Raw genomic sequence first — 15081 nt, 5'->3', positions numbered from 1 at the left:
TTTTTCCATTCAAATGGAAGATAAACAATTAACACTACCCAGGATCAGGAGTAAACAAAGCATGGCTAAGTGAGGGACCAGTGACCTCACAGGAGGCTTAATGCCCAGCTGAGAGCAGCAACACTGTCTCTTTAGGAAGGGAGACAGGATTTTCATATCATGCCTGTTGCTGTTCAGTGTGTTTCTGATCTGAAATTTGGTAGGTCCCTTATCAGAGCAGTTGGTTTCCATATTACTTCTGTGGGTAGATTCCTTCTATTTCTAATGTCTGTGTAAGACTGCACCCTCTATCTTTGGGGTTCATATTAAAATGAGAAGAAATACTACTACAAAATGATATGGAAAAGGACAACCCAAAAAGGAGTCACAGAAAGAAATTGCAAGAAATATTCTCCAGGGAGAAATGCTTTCAGATGACAGAGGTAAAAGGGATGACAGTGTAAGTAGTCATAAAATTATGAAAAAGATAAATGATCCAAAATGATGGGAAAAGTCACTTTCTATGGTTCACAGAATGAACACAACATAACAGATTTTTCTATTTGAGTGAGCTCAGTAATATGATCCATGCACTGAGCAGATGAAATCTCAGAAGTAGAAATTGATTCTGCAATGAGAGATGCAGCAAACAGGACCTGTGCAATTGCATGATCCCCCAGGCTCCTGAGTTCATGGAAACCTTCCTGTCACCAAATGGTTTCACTTTTAGGACATGCTTGTCTGGTATCACAGAAATTCACCTAAACCTTTTAAATTTTTGTCTCATCTGACATCTCTTTGGCAGAAAAGTAGCATTATAGGCTCTGTTTCCCAACCAGTGTAAAAGTAATACTCAAGACACTGATATTTCTGATTATTTATTATGGCACTTCAAAGCATATATGCTCCATTGCTAGGTGTTTCAAACAAGTTAAAAAAAAAATGAGGTTTTAGGCAGTATTTCAGCAATTTTGGTTAAGAATTTTTGAATATTACTAGACATTGGAATAAGAATTCTGCTAGGAAAAGTCTTCTTAAAATAAGGCTTCTGTTCAAGAAAGTGTGTATGTCCTTGCTTAGATTTATCATGCTCATTGGCTTACTGGTATATCTTGAGATTAGGAAAACTGTTGTCCTTATTTATTGAGAAATACTGTGGGTATTATATATTAAGAAAACTGCAGGTATTATGTATTGAAATTAAGAAAACTGTGGGTTTGAAACACAAAAAATTCCAAACTAATCCTGAAGATCCATTCCTCTACTTAAACACCAATTTAGTTTCTCTCCTATTTATACCCACACAATTCTAGTTACTTTGCAACGTGGAAGTTAGAAAAAATATTTGAAGTTTGGGCTGTGGAGTTGTTTCAATTTCAAATTTTACTATCTTAGAAAGTAGGAATGTTTGTGATATATTGGCTTGTTTTGTGCTGAAGGCAGATTGTACTATAGCCTAAAACCAAAATGGGGTTGGTTTTTTTGAAACCTCACTTAAAATTCCACTAGCAACAATGTTTCCACTTCATATATTCAACAATTTTATTTAATAGCCTAAGTTCAGAATAGTTACATAATAGTTACATCACGGCCTTTAAAAAGAATTGCACTCAGCTACTCAGTCCATTGAAATACTAGAAAACGGGGAAAAGGAAAATATGGAGTGAAAAGGATCTCTGTCCACTGAACTGAGTTGTTTGCAGCAAGTTCCTACTGAACCTGAAGATGTCCTCATGCCTTCTGGTAGACTCTAACACATTTGACACCATTCATGTCACACTCCTAGAAGATAAAGAGATTCATTTATTAATTTAATTTACCTCTCAGTGCAGACCAACAGGGAGAAAAGACACGTTAGGAGTTACATTTCAGGCTGCCAACCAGCAGCACTTGGGGATCAGAAAGTGGGACTGAACTCACCACCACCAATTTTCCATCCACGAGCTTCCTTGTTATTGTGGTCTTCTTGCCATCCCATTCCTGCTCTTGAAGCAATGAGCCATCATCTTTTAAGCTGACAAGGGTCTGAAAGAAGAACCTGACCATCAATATTTTCCCCATGACAATTGGGCAGCACCGAGGCTTTTCAACACTTTATTCCAAATGAAAGAGTCCCACCCCAGCTCACTCAATAGTATTTTATCACTGACAACTACAAAGCCAGAAATTATGTTAGACATTTTATCAATCCTCTTCTTACAGTAACTAACTCACTGCTCATTCACTCACTGCTCTGACACATTTCTGCATCAGACAAACATTTGACAGCATCCACAATTTCAATTAACAGGAGCAGAAGATGTTCTCTGTTCATCTCTTTGTTACATGGGCTTTGAGCTTTTGTGTAGCATTTATCTGATCTTGCAGGAATAGATGAACTGAGAGTGTGTGGCTGGAGGGAGGGGTTGATAAACAGAGAGCACTCACAGGAGGAAATTAGATATATCCTTTGCTTTTTCCCTGCTTTGGGATAAATATTCTCCCTTCTAGATGCAAGGAGAAGCTCTGCCTTCTAAAACTGGAGTTTAGTGCCTGTGATTCACACTGTTACCTTGCTGTGATCCCACCCCACACTGAACCAGGCTCTCTTGTTATGCAAATAAGAGACAGAGCAGCAAGGTTAACCCTAGGGCTGAATTGCCTCTGATTAAACATCAATGGCATTTTTTCCACAGGCTTCAAATGAAGTGGTATTTGGCTTTAACAAGGATTTAGAGGTCTGTTAGTTTTACTAAAAAAATGCTTCTGCAACAAAATGAAAACAGCAAAATACACAAGACTATTGATTTCAGCACTCTCCCTCTTTGGAATGTGCTTAATCCATGTTAAAAAAAATATTTCAATGAGACTTAGAGAGACAACTGCTCATTGAATAAAGCACTGCTAGTGTGAATGTTAAAAGTGATTTTAAAATAGCATCTCCATTTGTAAAACACCCAAAGAAATGCCTTTTTTCATCAGAAAGTCTAGTATACTGACCTGAGTTTTCCTGCCATCTAACGTGTTTTCCTCAAATTTCTCACCAAGCTTGAAGCTGAACTGTGAAGTTTTGAAGGTGCTTTCTGTTTTCATGGTGATTGTGTCCCCATCCTGAATAATGTAAACGTCTGGCTTGGCCATGCTTCCCATTTTTCTCATGGCCATACCCACACCTGCAAGGCACAGAGTGTCACAAAGTCAGTTAAACCCTGAGGCTTAGGGCCACACAAGAATTCAAATACCTAATTCCCATTTAATTAGGCACTTAAACACACTTGAGAATCAAAGCTCAAGAGCCACAAAGAAAGAGGATGTTTTAAATTTTCCACAGATGAGGAAGGAAAAACCTTATTTGCAGTTACTCTTTTGTTTCCTCAGAGAGCTAAAGTTAAATTCATTTTGCCCTCTAGAGGATTTCTAGATATCCCAAAACTCAGCACTGATTTTTTTTTCAAACAGAAAAAAAATAGCAAAAAGGAAGACAAATACAAATGCTTAAACTAAAATAAAATTGCTCTCTTCAAATTCTGAACACATTAAAAAGTCTACAAGTTATTTTTATTGACAGATTGGTCCACTTTATTCAAACTTAATAAATACCCTTTCCTTAATTTGTACACCATTGCAAACATACCATTTTTAATTAAATTCCATATTCTACATCCTGTTTACAAAGTATGGAGTTGTGGATTAGAAAATCATTATCATAAAAAATAGTGCTTACACACACATGCAAAAGACAGAAATGGAGAAATGAGCAATTTGCAAATGGCTGAAAATTCATGATCTGGAGACAGCAGCCCTCAAAACTCTTCAGATTCACCCTGCTTCAGTCCCCGCATGCACTGTTTGGGGGGTTTGCTTGAATCTTTTTGATCTGAAGGATGAAAATGCAAATAAGAGGGCAGCAAGCAACTAACATGACTCCATCAAACTGCTAAGAGCATATCAGAACCATGAATTGATATGCAACCAAATGGGGCAGAAAACACCACCAAGTCAGTGAGTGCCTGGGTTCTGCAACCGCTCTAGTTAGAAAATGCTGTCAAGTATCAGCACAGCACTCCCCTGGCATGTGGAGGTAAGGGCTGTGTCCTGGAGAGGGAAATGAAGCTCTTTCCAGACACTGCTTCTCCAGACTCAAATGAGATTCCAGGACTGTGCCTTAACCTTGAGTTCACAGAGAAAAAACAGTTATCCTCAGTGCAGCTTTTCTGATCAGAACTGGAAATTTTTGCCACAGTAACCTCCACACACATTCTGTTGCTGTAGTCCAGGCCAGAGTAATCTGGGAGTTATTTCATCAGCTACAGCTTGGGATCCAACTAAACAGAGATGAGCTGCATGTCTTCCATATGGCAAGAAGTGAAATTCCAACTTCTTTGTCCTCAAATGTTCTTTTGCACAGAATGAGCAGAATCTGCATGGTCTCATTTGTGGTATATCAATAGGATCAAAGGCAGAGAATTTCACAGGCAGCCAGCAAGGGTGAAATCCAGTAAATGACTGGCTCCTAAAATGTGGCTTGGTATAAATTTAATTGCCTAAACCATAAATGTAAAGTGGAAAAGTGACTGGGTTTATGATTTCAATCTAAAACCAAACAACAGTCTGGTGCTGCCTACACATGGGAGGTGCTCTGCAGTTGCAGCACCTAATTTCTGCTTTGAAGTTGCAACTTGGCACACGCCTAGGTCTGGCCATTGGACATCAAGGCACCAAGGCATCCTAATCCATGCCTCAACCAAGCCAAGCTTAAAATTCTTGAATTTCCTCCAAAGTCTCCCAAAGAGCTCAGTCCAAAAAGGATATCTCATATCATACCTATCACATACTGACAGGCCTCCCAAAATGTAATTATAGCCACCACTGTCTGCAGAGCGTAAATGTAGTGATGCTTTTTGTATTTTATGTGGAGAACGCAAGACCTAAATTCCTTCTTCTCCCTCTCATGATAAGCCTACATCTTCTGCCTCTCGAGAAAATATAATGGCTTTCATCTGTGAACAAATTGCAGAAAATAATAGCTCCTTGGCCATATAGACACTGCCAGGTGTCTATCACCTGTCAGCCAGGATGCTCACAGGAAAGTGGTAAATCAGAGCTTGCAGATGAGGCTCCTGGTCTGTTGGGTGTGTTCTTCATCCGGTAACTTCACGTTACAAAATGTAGGGCAGCCTGGACGCGGGGATAACAAGCCAGGACCATCCCCCAGAGATAAAGGTGTGACTACCCGCAGAAGAAAGCAGGCAAACAGCCTCCGGCAGGGCAGCCGGTTACCCACAGCAGCGGATCCAGTTCGGCTTTCCCGGGAGGAGACACCCAAGGTGACTCGGCGGCCCCGGCTCGGCCGGTCTGTGTGCTGGCTCTGGGTGACCGAGCGGAGCCGCCGCCCTGGGGCAGCGCCGATCGCCACGGGCAGCGCCGGCTCCCGCCCGGCATTAGCGCTGAGGGAGGGGCGGGCCGGCCTAATCGCAGCCGGGCTAATGCCGGCCCTGCGGAGGGAGGGGGCAGCGCTGCGCGGCGGGAAGGTGCCGGCACCTGCTCGCAGGCAGCGGCATTACCATGCAGAAGGGGTCGCTGACATCTTTGGGGCGCGGAGCCAGAGGCGGCGGCTCTCCCGCCGGGAAAGCTCTGCTGCCGGCCAGCGCTCCGTGCCCGGAGCCGAGAGGGCGCGGAGCCCCCGGCGCTGCATCCCGGAGATTCCCGGCATCAGCCCCGCGGCCGCCGCCCACCCGCGGCTCTCGGCCGGGCCGCGTCCCACCCTCGGGCCCGGCTCCGGGACCGCGTTCCCCGCGGACCTCGGACAGAGCCTCGCCGGCCGGCACCGGCAGCACATCCCCGGGGCGGCATCCCGGCATCCATCCCTCCCTCTCGGGGGCGGGGAGCCGCCGGCTTCTTACCCAGCTCCTTCATGTACTCGTCGAAGCCCTCGCTGGAGATGAGGCACCATTTACCCAAAAACGCGTCGATGGCCATGGCGGCGGCACTGGAGCTGACGGCGTCCCTGTGGAAACGTGAAGGCAGGAGGACGGGCTGCAGCGCGGCCGCGGCCGCCTTTATAGCCGGGCGGGCGACATGTGCTGCCGGCAGAGCCAATGGGGCTCCCGCCGCGCCCCGGCCCCTTCCCCGCCGAGCCCCCGCCCGGAGAGTCCCGCCCGCGGCAACGGCGGCGGCAAGAGCGGGCACGCCGGGCACTGCCCGCCCTCCGCCCGCACACACGCTCACGCACACAGACTGACACAGACAGACACACTCACAGACACTGACACACACAGACATTCACACACAGACAGACACACACGCACAGAAACAGACACACACAGAGACACACACACACTGACAGACAGACACACAGACACAGACACACAGACACACACACACAGAAACAGACACACACAGAGACAGACACACACAGAGACACACACACACACACACTGACAGACAGACACACACACACAGACAGACACACACAGAGACAGACACACACACACAGACACTGACACACACACAGACACACACACACACACAGAAACAGACACACACAGAGACACACACACACACACACTGACAGACAGACACACACACACACAGACACTGACACACACACAGACACACACACACAGAAACAGACACACACAGAGACAGACACGCACAGAGACACACAGGCACACTCACACGCAGTCACACGCAGACACACTCACACGCACTCACATGCACAAACAGACACACGCACACACACAGAAAACGCACACTCACACTCCTACACACACAGACTCGCAGCCCCTCTTTGCACCCCAGCACGGGAACGCCCAGCAGCGGGGGGACACTGCCAGAGCTGTGGATGCTGTGGCCTCAGTGCTGCTTTGAACACAAACTCCATCTGGCGTGGTGAAAGAGTGCAGCGTGCTGAGTGCCGGTACCCTGCGCTCCTAGCTGGACTCTGAATGCTAAATTATGCTGTTTATTACATGTCATGTTTTTTTTGAAGGTTAATTCAAAAAAATCATCATATGGCACAGAGACAGAGCAATAAGGCATCAGCATCCCAAAGCAGTTTATTGGGTTTGATTGCCAGCTTTCCCAACAACTCCCACTGGTACATCACATATTATTGAACTACAGCTACCCATAGTTACTGTGACCCAGGAACAGACCTTCTACATACACACAGTGGTCAGTTTAGCAAACAAAATCAATCAAAACACAGAATTAATGTGGGTGCTTGCAGTACTCACAAAAAATCAAAGCCTGAATGCAACCTCATGTCTTAGCATTGGAAAAATAGAGATATTATATCTTGATTTTAGTCCATTTTGAACTGCAATTCCTACTTCTTAAAGGAAAACACTGCAGCTGCCTCAACTGTACACTTGCACAGAAGTGGCATCATAAAATATGTTGTCTCAACAGGCCCTGTGAGGTTTTGACTAATCTTTTGTCAAATTTTGTCAGGTGAGTGATTTACTGTCATATTCTTTGAGGAAGCTGCTATTATTAAGTCACAAAAAAAAAAATATTCCTGATTCCAATGTACCCCCAAAATTTGTTTCCAACATCAGGGGTATGCCAATCTCTGCCTCTTTTGGCCTTGTGTCACACTGCATGAAAACCACAGCTACTTTCACCTGTCTGGAAGAAGAGAAATGTGGAGATACATCTGGTATCTCAAGGTTTCTTGGAATAACAGTTACTACACTTCTCTGTTAGTACTTTCATGAAGGAATTTGAGATGAAGGTATCAAAACCATCAAAGCCAGAGAAGATAGCAAAGCAGGTTCTGTGCTGGCTCCAGCATTTCACAAAGGAGAGAGTGCCATAAAGCCAAGGTTTTGGAGCAAGGAGGACCTTTTTCTTTATGCTTTGCTGTGAGACAACTTCACACAACAGCTAGAAGTTTCAAGACTTTGTAAAAAGTCAGATTTTTCATACACAAAATAAACAGATAATGTTTGAACTGAATTTTTTTGATATCCTCTATCCTTCCCTACAAAGCTGTCTTTAATTACTTTCTGCTTCTCTGACTATATGCTTACTTTTAATATGCAAACAACATTATAGCCTCTGCTCATAAGACAGCAAGTCACATTGCTTCTTTTTTGTGTTATTAAGTAGGTATATTGAAACACAGGACTTTCAACATTCTTCCACTTCTTTTTTTTTTTTAATTTAATTTTGTGTGTGTGTTGTGTAAGAGATTTCAGAGTAAATGTTAAATTAGGGTGATGTTTACTGACTAATTCATGATAGTTGAATCAACATGCCGTCCATGCTGCAGTTCTCCGGTTGCTTACAGAAAGGATAAATGAAAAGCCATTAGATTAGGGATCAAACAGAATCATCCTTCAGGAATTAGGAAGTCTTCAGTCTTGTAAAGCGGGGACAATTTCTAGAAATAGAAGTCTTGGCTTTACTCCATGTACACCAGCAAATAATTTTGGATCCACATTTCTGCAGTGCTGCCGGCAGATGGCTTACGATATGCAAATGGCAGTCAGGTATAAGTGCTGATAATGCAGCAGAAGATGTAAAATCCACTATTTCCATCTAGTGGTGAGACAGTATTCCTGGATCTGAAGTACCTGAAGATCCAGTTACCCACCTGTGCTCAACATTGCTACAGTTTTGAATCCTCCCACAAGTGATTTGCTCTGATTTATTCTCCTCACAAATTTTTCAGGTCTAGGCATGTAAGTTCATACAAGACACAAGAAGAAAAGAGACTCTTATCTCTCTTTTCTGAAATGCAGATTGTTAGTATACAGTGAAAAAAAATCTCACTCAATTCTTGCAAAGTTCTAATGTTTTGCAAATTACTCAATCCAGTGATATGGCTGTGGTATCATAAATGCGACATCTCAAAAGTTCTTTGAAACAGAATAGTGCTGAAACTGTCCGTGTAGCAAATAAAGTATCTGTAGGGGCCAGAGATGTTTCCTTCTGGGTAAGGCACAAGTAGCTGAGCTACAAAATTTACATTGTTTCTTATCTCGACAGCGCAGTATATATTTGTCAAATACGGCTCCTTCTTTAGGAGGCAAACTAAAATGTTCAGACATCCAGAGGTGCTTGAGCCACAGGGATTCAATCCTGTAAATCTCAATTCCAGCCTGGTTTGAGGCTGACATCATAATCAGACCTTTTGTGTTTGTGTAGTCTCCTCTTTAGATATATGAAAAGAGAAGCAGCAAGTACATGCTACCTATGGACAGCACTGAATTCCTGTGCCATGTATTATTGTTTCGGTGCAGACAGAATAAATTCTCTGAAGTTTTCTCATTTCCACAGTGAACTATATATTGTCCAAGAAAAGGAGCATCAAATTTACAATGAGAAGTGTAAATTTTTCTGAGTAAATGAGCTGCACGGCAAGCACGTAGCCGCATTTGGGAGCAACCACCACCTTGGCAGCTTGAGCCTAACCAGGGTGAATGCTTTCCTCAGGTAGCACCTTGTCGGACGGGAGGGTATTACAGCTCTTCGTTACCAAGTGCAAGGCAATGTGCACAGAGACCTTCCTTCTACTCCTTGGGGCAGGGGCAGTGATGCTGCATCCGACGTGGGCGCTGTGGCCAGCAGTGTTTGAGGTTTCTCTTCACGTAGCCATAGATTCACCTCTTGCATGCAAGCTAAGCCATATTTTGTCTTTTGGAGTCACAATACCTGCTGCTTGGGCAGGGCAGAGCACCACCTCCTCCTCTGCAGCATATCACTTATCTGGTTCCAAAGGAGGAGTAACTTTTTCCTTAGACCTTTACTCATTAAACTGCCCATATGTTTAACTTGGAGGGAACCCAATCTGATAAAGCTATGCTCTACTGTGTAAGGGAGGATCTCACTTTCCTTCTAGAATACAGACATACTGTGTATATAGACCACCTTTTCTAAGTGGTAGTCTTCGTTTAGATAAGATAACCTCTTGAGAAAGCCTTAAAAAATTGTCAGGAAAACTGGACATCACTGCCAAAATTTTACGCTTCGGTCTATCCTTAGCTGTGGAAAAAAGTTAAAGCAGTCTATGAATAATAGCTACTCACCCCCAAGGCATGGATGGGAAAAATTGCATAGGTAGCAGAGTTTTGTTTCTGTTTCCTTGTTGTACAAGTGTGGTTTTCCCTTCCCAGCCGTGTCATTGCTGGGCAGGCATGATGAAACACGTGCCGCAGTTGCCAAGCTGGCCTAAGGAAGCTGTGCCACTCAAGAGAGGTTTGCTTGGGCAATACTAGGCCAGGGATTATGAAGCAACGACGCACAAACCTGCAAGTTTTCCTTTGTATGTCAACATGCACAAGATCTCCCGGCGTGTCAGCATTTCATTGCCTCTGAGCTGGAAGAGCTGGGCATAGCTTTGTTTCATCAATGAGCTTTGTGCAATACATCCGGATTTGAGTCAAAACAAAGCCATATTGCTCTCCAGCATGGAGCATGGGTCCAAAGAATCCTTGCTGTGGATCTGGGTAGGCAGCCTGTCCTGGGTGGGCAGGCTCACGTGTGCTGGCGCGGCGGTGCTGCTGGGGCACAGAGCATTACTGCATTACTCTAATGCAGTACTGCATCACTATAATGCAATTAGCGCCCTGGCAGCCTGAGCCCAGCTCCTGCACGTTGTCAGCAGCACGTTCAAAGCAAGGTCAAAGGGAAATGCTTCTAGGACAAAGTTTACTGTGGCAAAGGTGTCACAGCTCACTGAGTGTAGCCTGCCTCAGTGATGAGAGAGAAAGCTCCAGAAGCCTGCAGTGACTTGGAAGAGGACTCCAGGACCCATTTTCCTGATTCTCGACAAAAAATGTTTGGATGTCAGATCCAGCCCAGGTCACAGTGACTGCAGATATGTGAGCTTGTACCTAATTTCAGAAGCTTTGAAAAGTCCTTTTTATTTAGCAGCAGTATCTACTCTGAACAGCAAACATCCACATACAAGAATAAAAATATTTTTATTTATCTTCAGAATTTTATAATCATCATAGTCGTTACAATGCTAAAAAAGATATTAGGGTGACTACAAATCTTCCACAGCTGTAGTTCTAGCACTGAAAAAGCCTTTGATCCACATAAAAAAAATGTTCATTAGCAGTGAATACCTGCTCACAGAAGAAACTTTCAGAAAACAAATACTCTGGTATGGTTTTTAGAAACATCAGATGTACAAAAAAAATCATCCCAAAACATGTCTCTGTAAATAAAGACAAATAAAACTTCAACTTTGTCCTTTCTGTGCAGCCTGGAACAATAAGGACATAAGGGGAAGGACAAGGAATGTCAAAATTATTAGGAATAGGTAATGATAAAACAAATATTTCTACCCATGATAAATAACTAGATTATGAAATTTGGAATCAATAAAGTACAGATGCTCCCACTGGATTTTAAAGGTTATATAAAGCTGTAGCTTTTCCCCTTGATTGCATATCATAAGTAGAGTTCCATTACTGAGGATATTGATCAAGCACTGTGAAGGGAACCTCAGGAAAAAACAATGTTTCATTTATAGCTATAACCATACTTCTCATTCTCAGGATATCACAAAGGAGAGCATCATAGTACAGAAATTTGAAGGACAGAGGCTGACACACTCTGCAAAGGAAGGGTCTTCTCATTGTGATGTGGATACCAACACTTTTCCCAGGAAAGCTGGAGAGGGGCTGCAATTGCTCCTCTTCCTGTTGGCCAAAATCATGTAGTAGGGTGCTAGGAATACGTGTAGGCTGTCTTCCTGGCCAGGGCTCCCAAAGGGCTTTGTCCTGGGCTAAAAGGTAAAACACCTGAGGCACAGTTGATGGGGGTTCCTTTTCACCAAACAGCACAAGCCTTCTCACACCTGCCCGCAGTGGGAGGAGACAGGCTCTTTGGGCTGCTGCTCAGTGTTTAAGCTTCCACTTCTGACTCACCTTTCAAGACTTCCTTTTTCATGGACTGTAGAACAACATTGGGGAAAATTCTTTGGAAGCTAAAGCTAGTTTTTACTATTAACACATTCCCATTGCCAACATGCTAAGTTTGCAAAAAGGGTTGACTAAATGACTTGTGTTCAAAAGTCTTCTAAGAAAATTCTTGCCTCTGGCATCTCAAGCTACCATGCAGGACAAGCAGGTATTTTCCAGCTTGCTCTTCTAGACTTGAAAAGTCTCACGCTATTTGGGTTTACATCCCTGATTCCATCTCAAGATTTGGTATTATATATCTAGCAACCAGACCAGAGAAAATCTGTGAGGAAGTAGGAAATTATACTGCAGTTCTCTAATTTGTTCCTATGTTTCTGCCAAAAGCTTTTGGTACTGACTGCCACCTTTTCTTTCATGTGCAATTTAACTTGATACTGATCTAGCTGTTTGAAGGAAAGAAGTAATCACCTGATCCTTAAATTTCTCATTCCCAGTAAATACTCTGAAATTCGCTTGAGCAGTGGATTTTGAAGTCAAGTCCTATAAATCTTAATCTATAAAGATACTTTTAAAACTCCATGAAAATATTTATTTTTTCTTTTATTCATGCAAGTGACTTGAACCACTCAGATTCCCCAATAGTGAAAAGACAATTCCATGCATTCATGCAAGAACTGTGTAAGAGAGGACAAACTTGCTGGCTTTGAATGCCAACCATGTTATTTTTACAGTAAGGCTGGTCTTTGACTCCATGTTGAAAAAGGGGGCAGGGTTCAAAAGAAACAGAGCAGTAGTGCCTGAGTAAAGAAGGAACGTGCCGCTTTGCCTCCTACCTGTCCTCTGAATTTCCTGCAGGGATTGTCAGTCTGAACTGTGAAAATCTGTCCAGTAAGGTTTGCTCTTTCCCAGGTTTGCTCCTATTGACCAAGCATTCCCTTCACAAACATGCTTGTCCACTTTTCCAGTTATTTTGCCTTAAAAGAAACATTAATTCGTATGGAAACAAGTCAAACTTGAAGCACAATGCAAAGATCTCCTTTGATGTGCTATTAACCTCTGCTATTAACACTGCCAGTAGGTAGGAGACTGCTTAAAGTCAAACAAAATATCTAGGCTTGCCTTAACTCTGCTTGCAAGTGCCACTTTGGAACTTCAGGAGTCATGATCAAAACAGGTCAGCAGCTCCTTTCCCTTCACACCCCTAACATCTGTCCCTAGCTGCATCCTTAGTTTTGTAAAATCCTGAGAAAACCAGCTCGGTGCAAAGACCATTTTTTGTTAAGAAGCCAAATACCACCTCTAGCTGTTCATGCTGCTCCATCCCAACAGTTACCAGCTTACAGAGCAAGGCTGAGCAGGAAGCAGAGAACATGGAGTGGTCTACCAGCAGCAGAGTACCTTGGCTGCTTGAAGCCTCTCCATGCTCTTAGCAGACAACAAAAAGGGCTCAGAGGAGTGACTCAGACCTTCCAAGGGGAAAAGGGGAGCCTGGATGAGATCAAACAATACCAGTAAGGAAAAAGACTATAAGGCCAGGAGATGGAAAAGGCAGAGAAGTGCATGGAGAAGAGGCATCACTGATAGGCAATATGTTGGTCTCAATGGGACTCCAAGCCACTCAGTGGAAAGGCAGGGCCTGCATCCAGGGAAACTGGTTGCACATGGAGTTTGAGGTGGGCAGTGAGCCAGCAATTCTTAAAACTGTAAAGAGTGTATACATGTGAAGGAGACACATTTGAGAACAAGCATCTTGAGAACTGTTGAACACAGTCCCAGGATATTCAACTTTTGAAGGGTTTTTCTGGCTTCTTTATACCACATAAACTCCTTGGTCATTTAAAATTCAAACAAGCAGAGGTGAAGAACTTGCAATGTTCTCTAACACTGCAGCTCCTAGTTGAAATCTTTAATAAAAATAGCATTATCTTTTTCTAAAACCAGTGCTGCAGATACTTCAAAAGGGAATACCTCAGCCAGATTGTGTTATCTGAATGACATATTCATCCATTTCAAGACTATTTTCCCTATGCATTGATAAGAACATCTAAAAAATGGGTATTTGTACAATGAAAATATCTAAGATTATTCCAATAATTGCTAAATCTCCAGGCATTAGAGATTTAGCCATTTTCATGTCATCACCTGCTATTAGACATCCTATGTGGCCATGCTATTTGCATGTAGGCAATCCTAGTTTTTTAGGATCTGTTCCAGTTCCTTTTATAGTCAGGCAAGCACCCACATTTTTGGTGGGATACAATAATCAAGATTAGCGGGCTAAAAAATAACAACATGCAAAGTCAGTGCTCACCCAGACACGCTTTGTTGTGCATGAGTGACCTTAATACCCTGTACATCCCCAGTGCTGGCCTGTGCATGTCAGGAGCTGTCAGAGCTTTGTTCCAGGCAATCAGCAGCAGGAGCTGGGAGGGCAGGAGCAGCTTGCAGCAAAGCTATCTAAATGCTCAGGGAAGAAAGTCATTACAGATTATCTTTAATGTACTTGAAAAATAAATTCTTACCTTTATCTCCACGATACAGGGAGAGAAATTTTCTACATATTAGCATAATAATCATCAGAGGAGTGCCTTCTTGCTCATCTTGCTTGTTTATATCACTCCAGTATCTTGTAGTCTCGAGGATGCACATTTTTAGCTTGATTTTTCTATCCTGTAGGTTTTGCTTTACACATTGCATATTAAAAACCCAGTCATTACTTCCTTTTCATGCACAGAAGGTATCAGAGCTTTCTCACTGCAAACTGCAGCTCCCAGCACCCACAGCAAAAGCAGCACCAGCCTACACCTCATCCCCTGAATTGTTGGTGATCCCTCAAAAGCAGCACCAGCCTACACCTCATCCCCTGAATTGTCAGTGATCTCTCAATGGCAACGTGGCAGGCCTTTGGCCTAACCTAAGCAGGAAGGTTGGGGATGTGTGGATTTAAATGAAAGCCTTTAGAAAAAGTGTGTGTTTTTACAGAGCAATCCATGCTAGTAAAATAAAAAAATAAACTGCCTTTCTTCGACAACAGAAGGGATTCATTTTGATGATAAAAAACTAGCTAGGGTCTTCATTTTTCCCTTTTCTATTCATAAATATAAGCCCCAATCTTGGGCCAAAATAAATACTATAGAAACTTAGTTATTATTAATAATTAATTATTAATTACTGAACTTCTGTTTGACTTTTTGAACACTTATAGATGGCTATTTAAGATGGATATAGGCAATTCAAATTA

At 42.9% G+C, this 15081-nt stretch overlaps 1 protein-coding gene across 1 annotated transcript; it reads right to left on the bottom strand.

The window, feature by feature from the left end:
• Nucleotides 1-841: 841 nt before the first annotated feature.
• Nucleotides 842-6255, bottom strand: LOC131556423 (fatty acid-binding protein 5). Its single transcript, XM_058802920.1, has 4 exons — nt 5862-6255; nt 2959-3131; nt 1900-2004; nt 842-1761 (listed from the first exon to the last, which is right to left on the bottom strand). Exons 1-4 carry the CDS (start codon nt 6238-6240, stop codon nt 1711-1713), a joined length of 708 nt encoding a protein of 235 aa, XP_058658903.1. The 5' UTR covers nt 6241-6255; the 3' UTR covers nt 842-1710.
• Between the last annotated feature and the right edge of the window lie 8826 nt (nt 6256-15081).

Source organism: Ammospiza caudacuta, chromosome 1 (assembly GCF_027887145.1).
Source record: "Ammospiza caudacuta isolate bAmmCau1 chromosome 1, bAmmCau1.pri, whole genome shotgun sequence".
NCBI classification, from domain to species: domain Eukaryota; kingdom Metazoa; phylum Chordata; class Aves; order Passeriformes; family Passerellidae; genus Ammospiza; species Ammospiza caudacuta.
The sequence above is the reverse complement of the archived record's forward strand: the minus strand, read 5'-3'. Positions and strand labels throughout refer to the sequence as shown.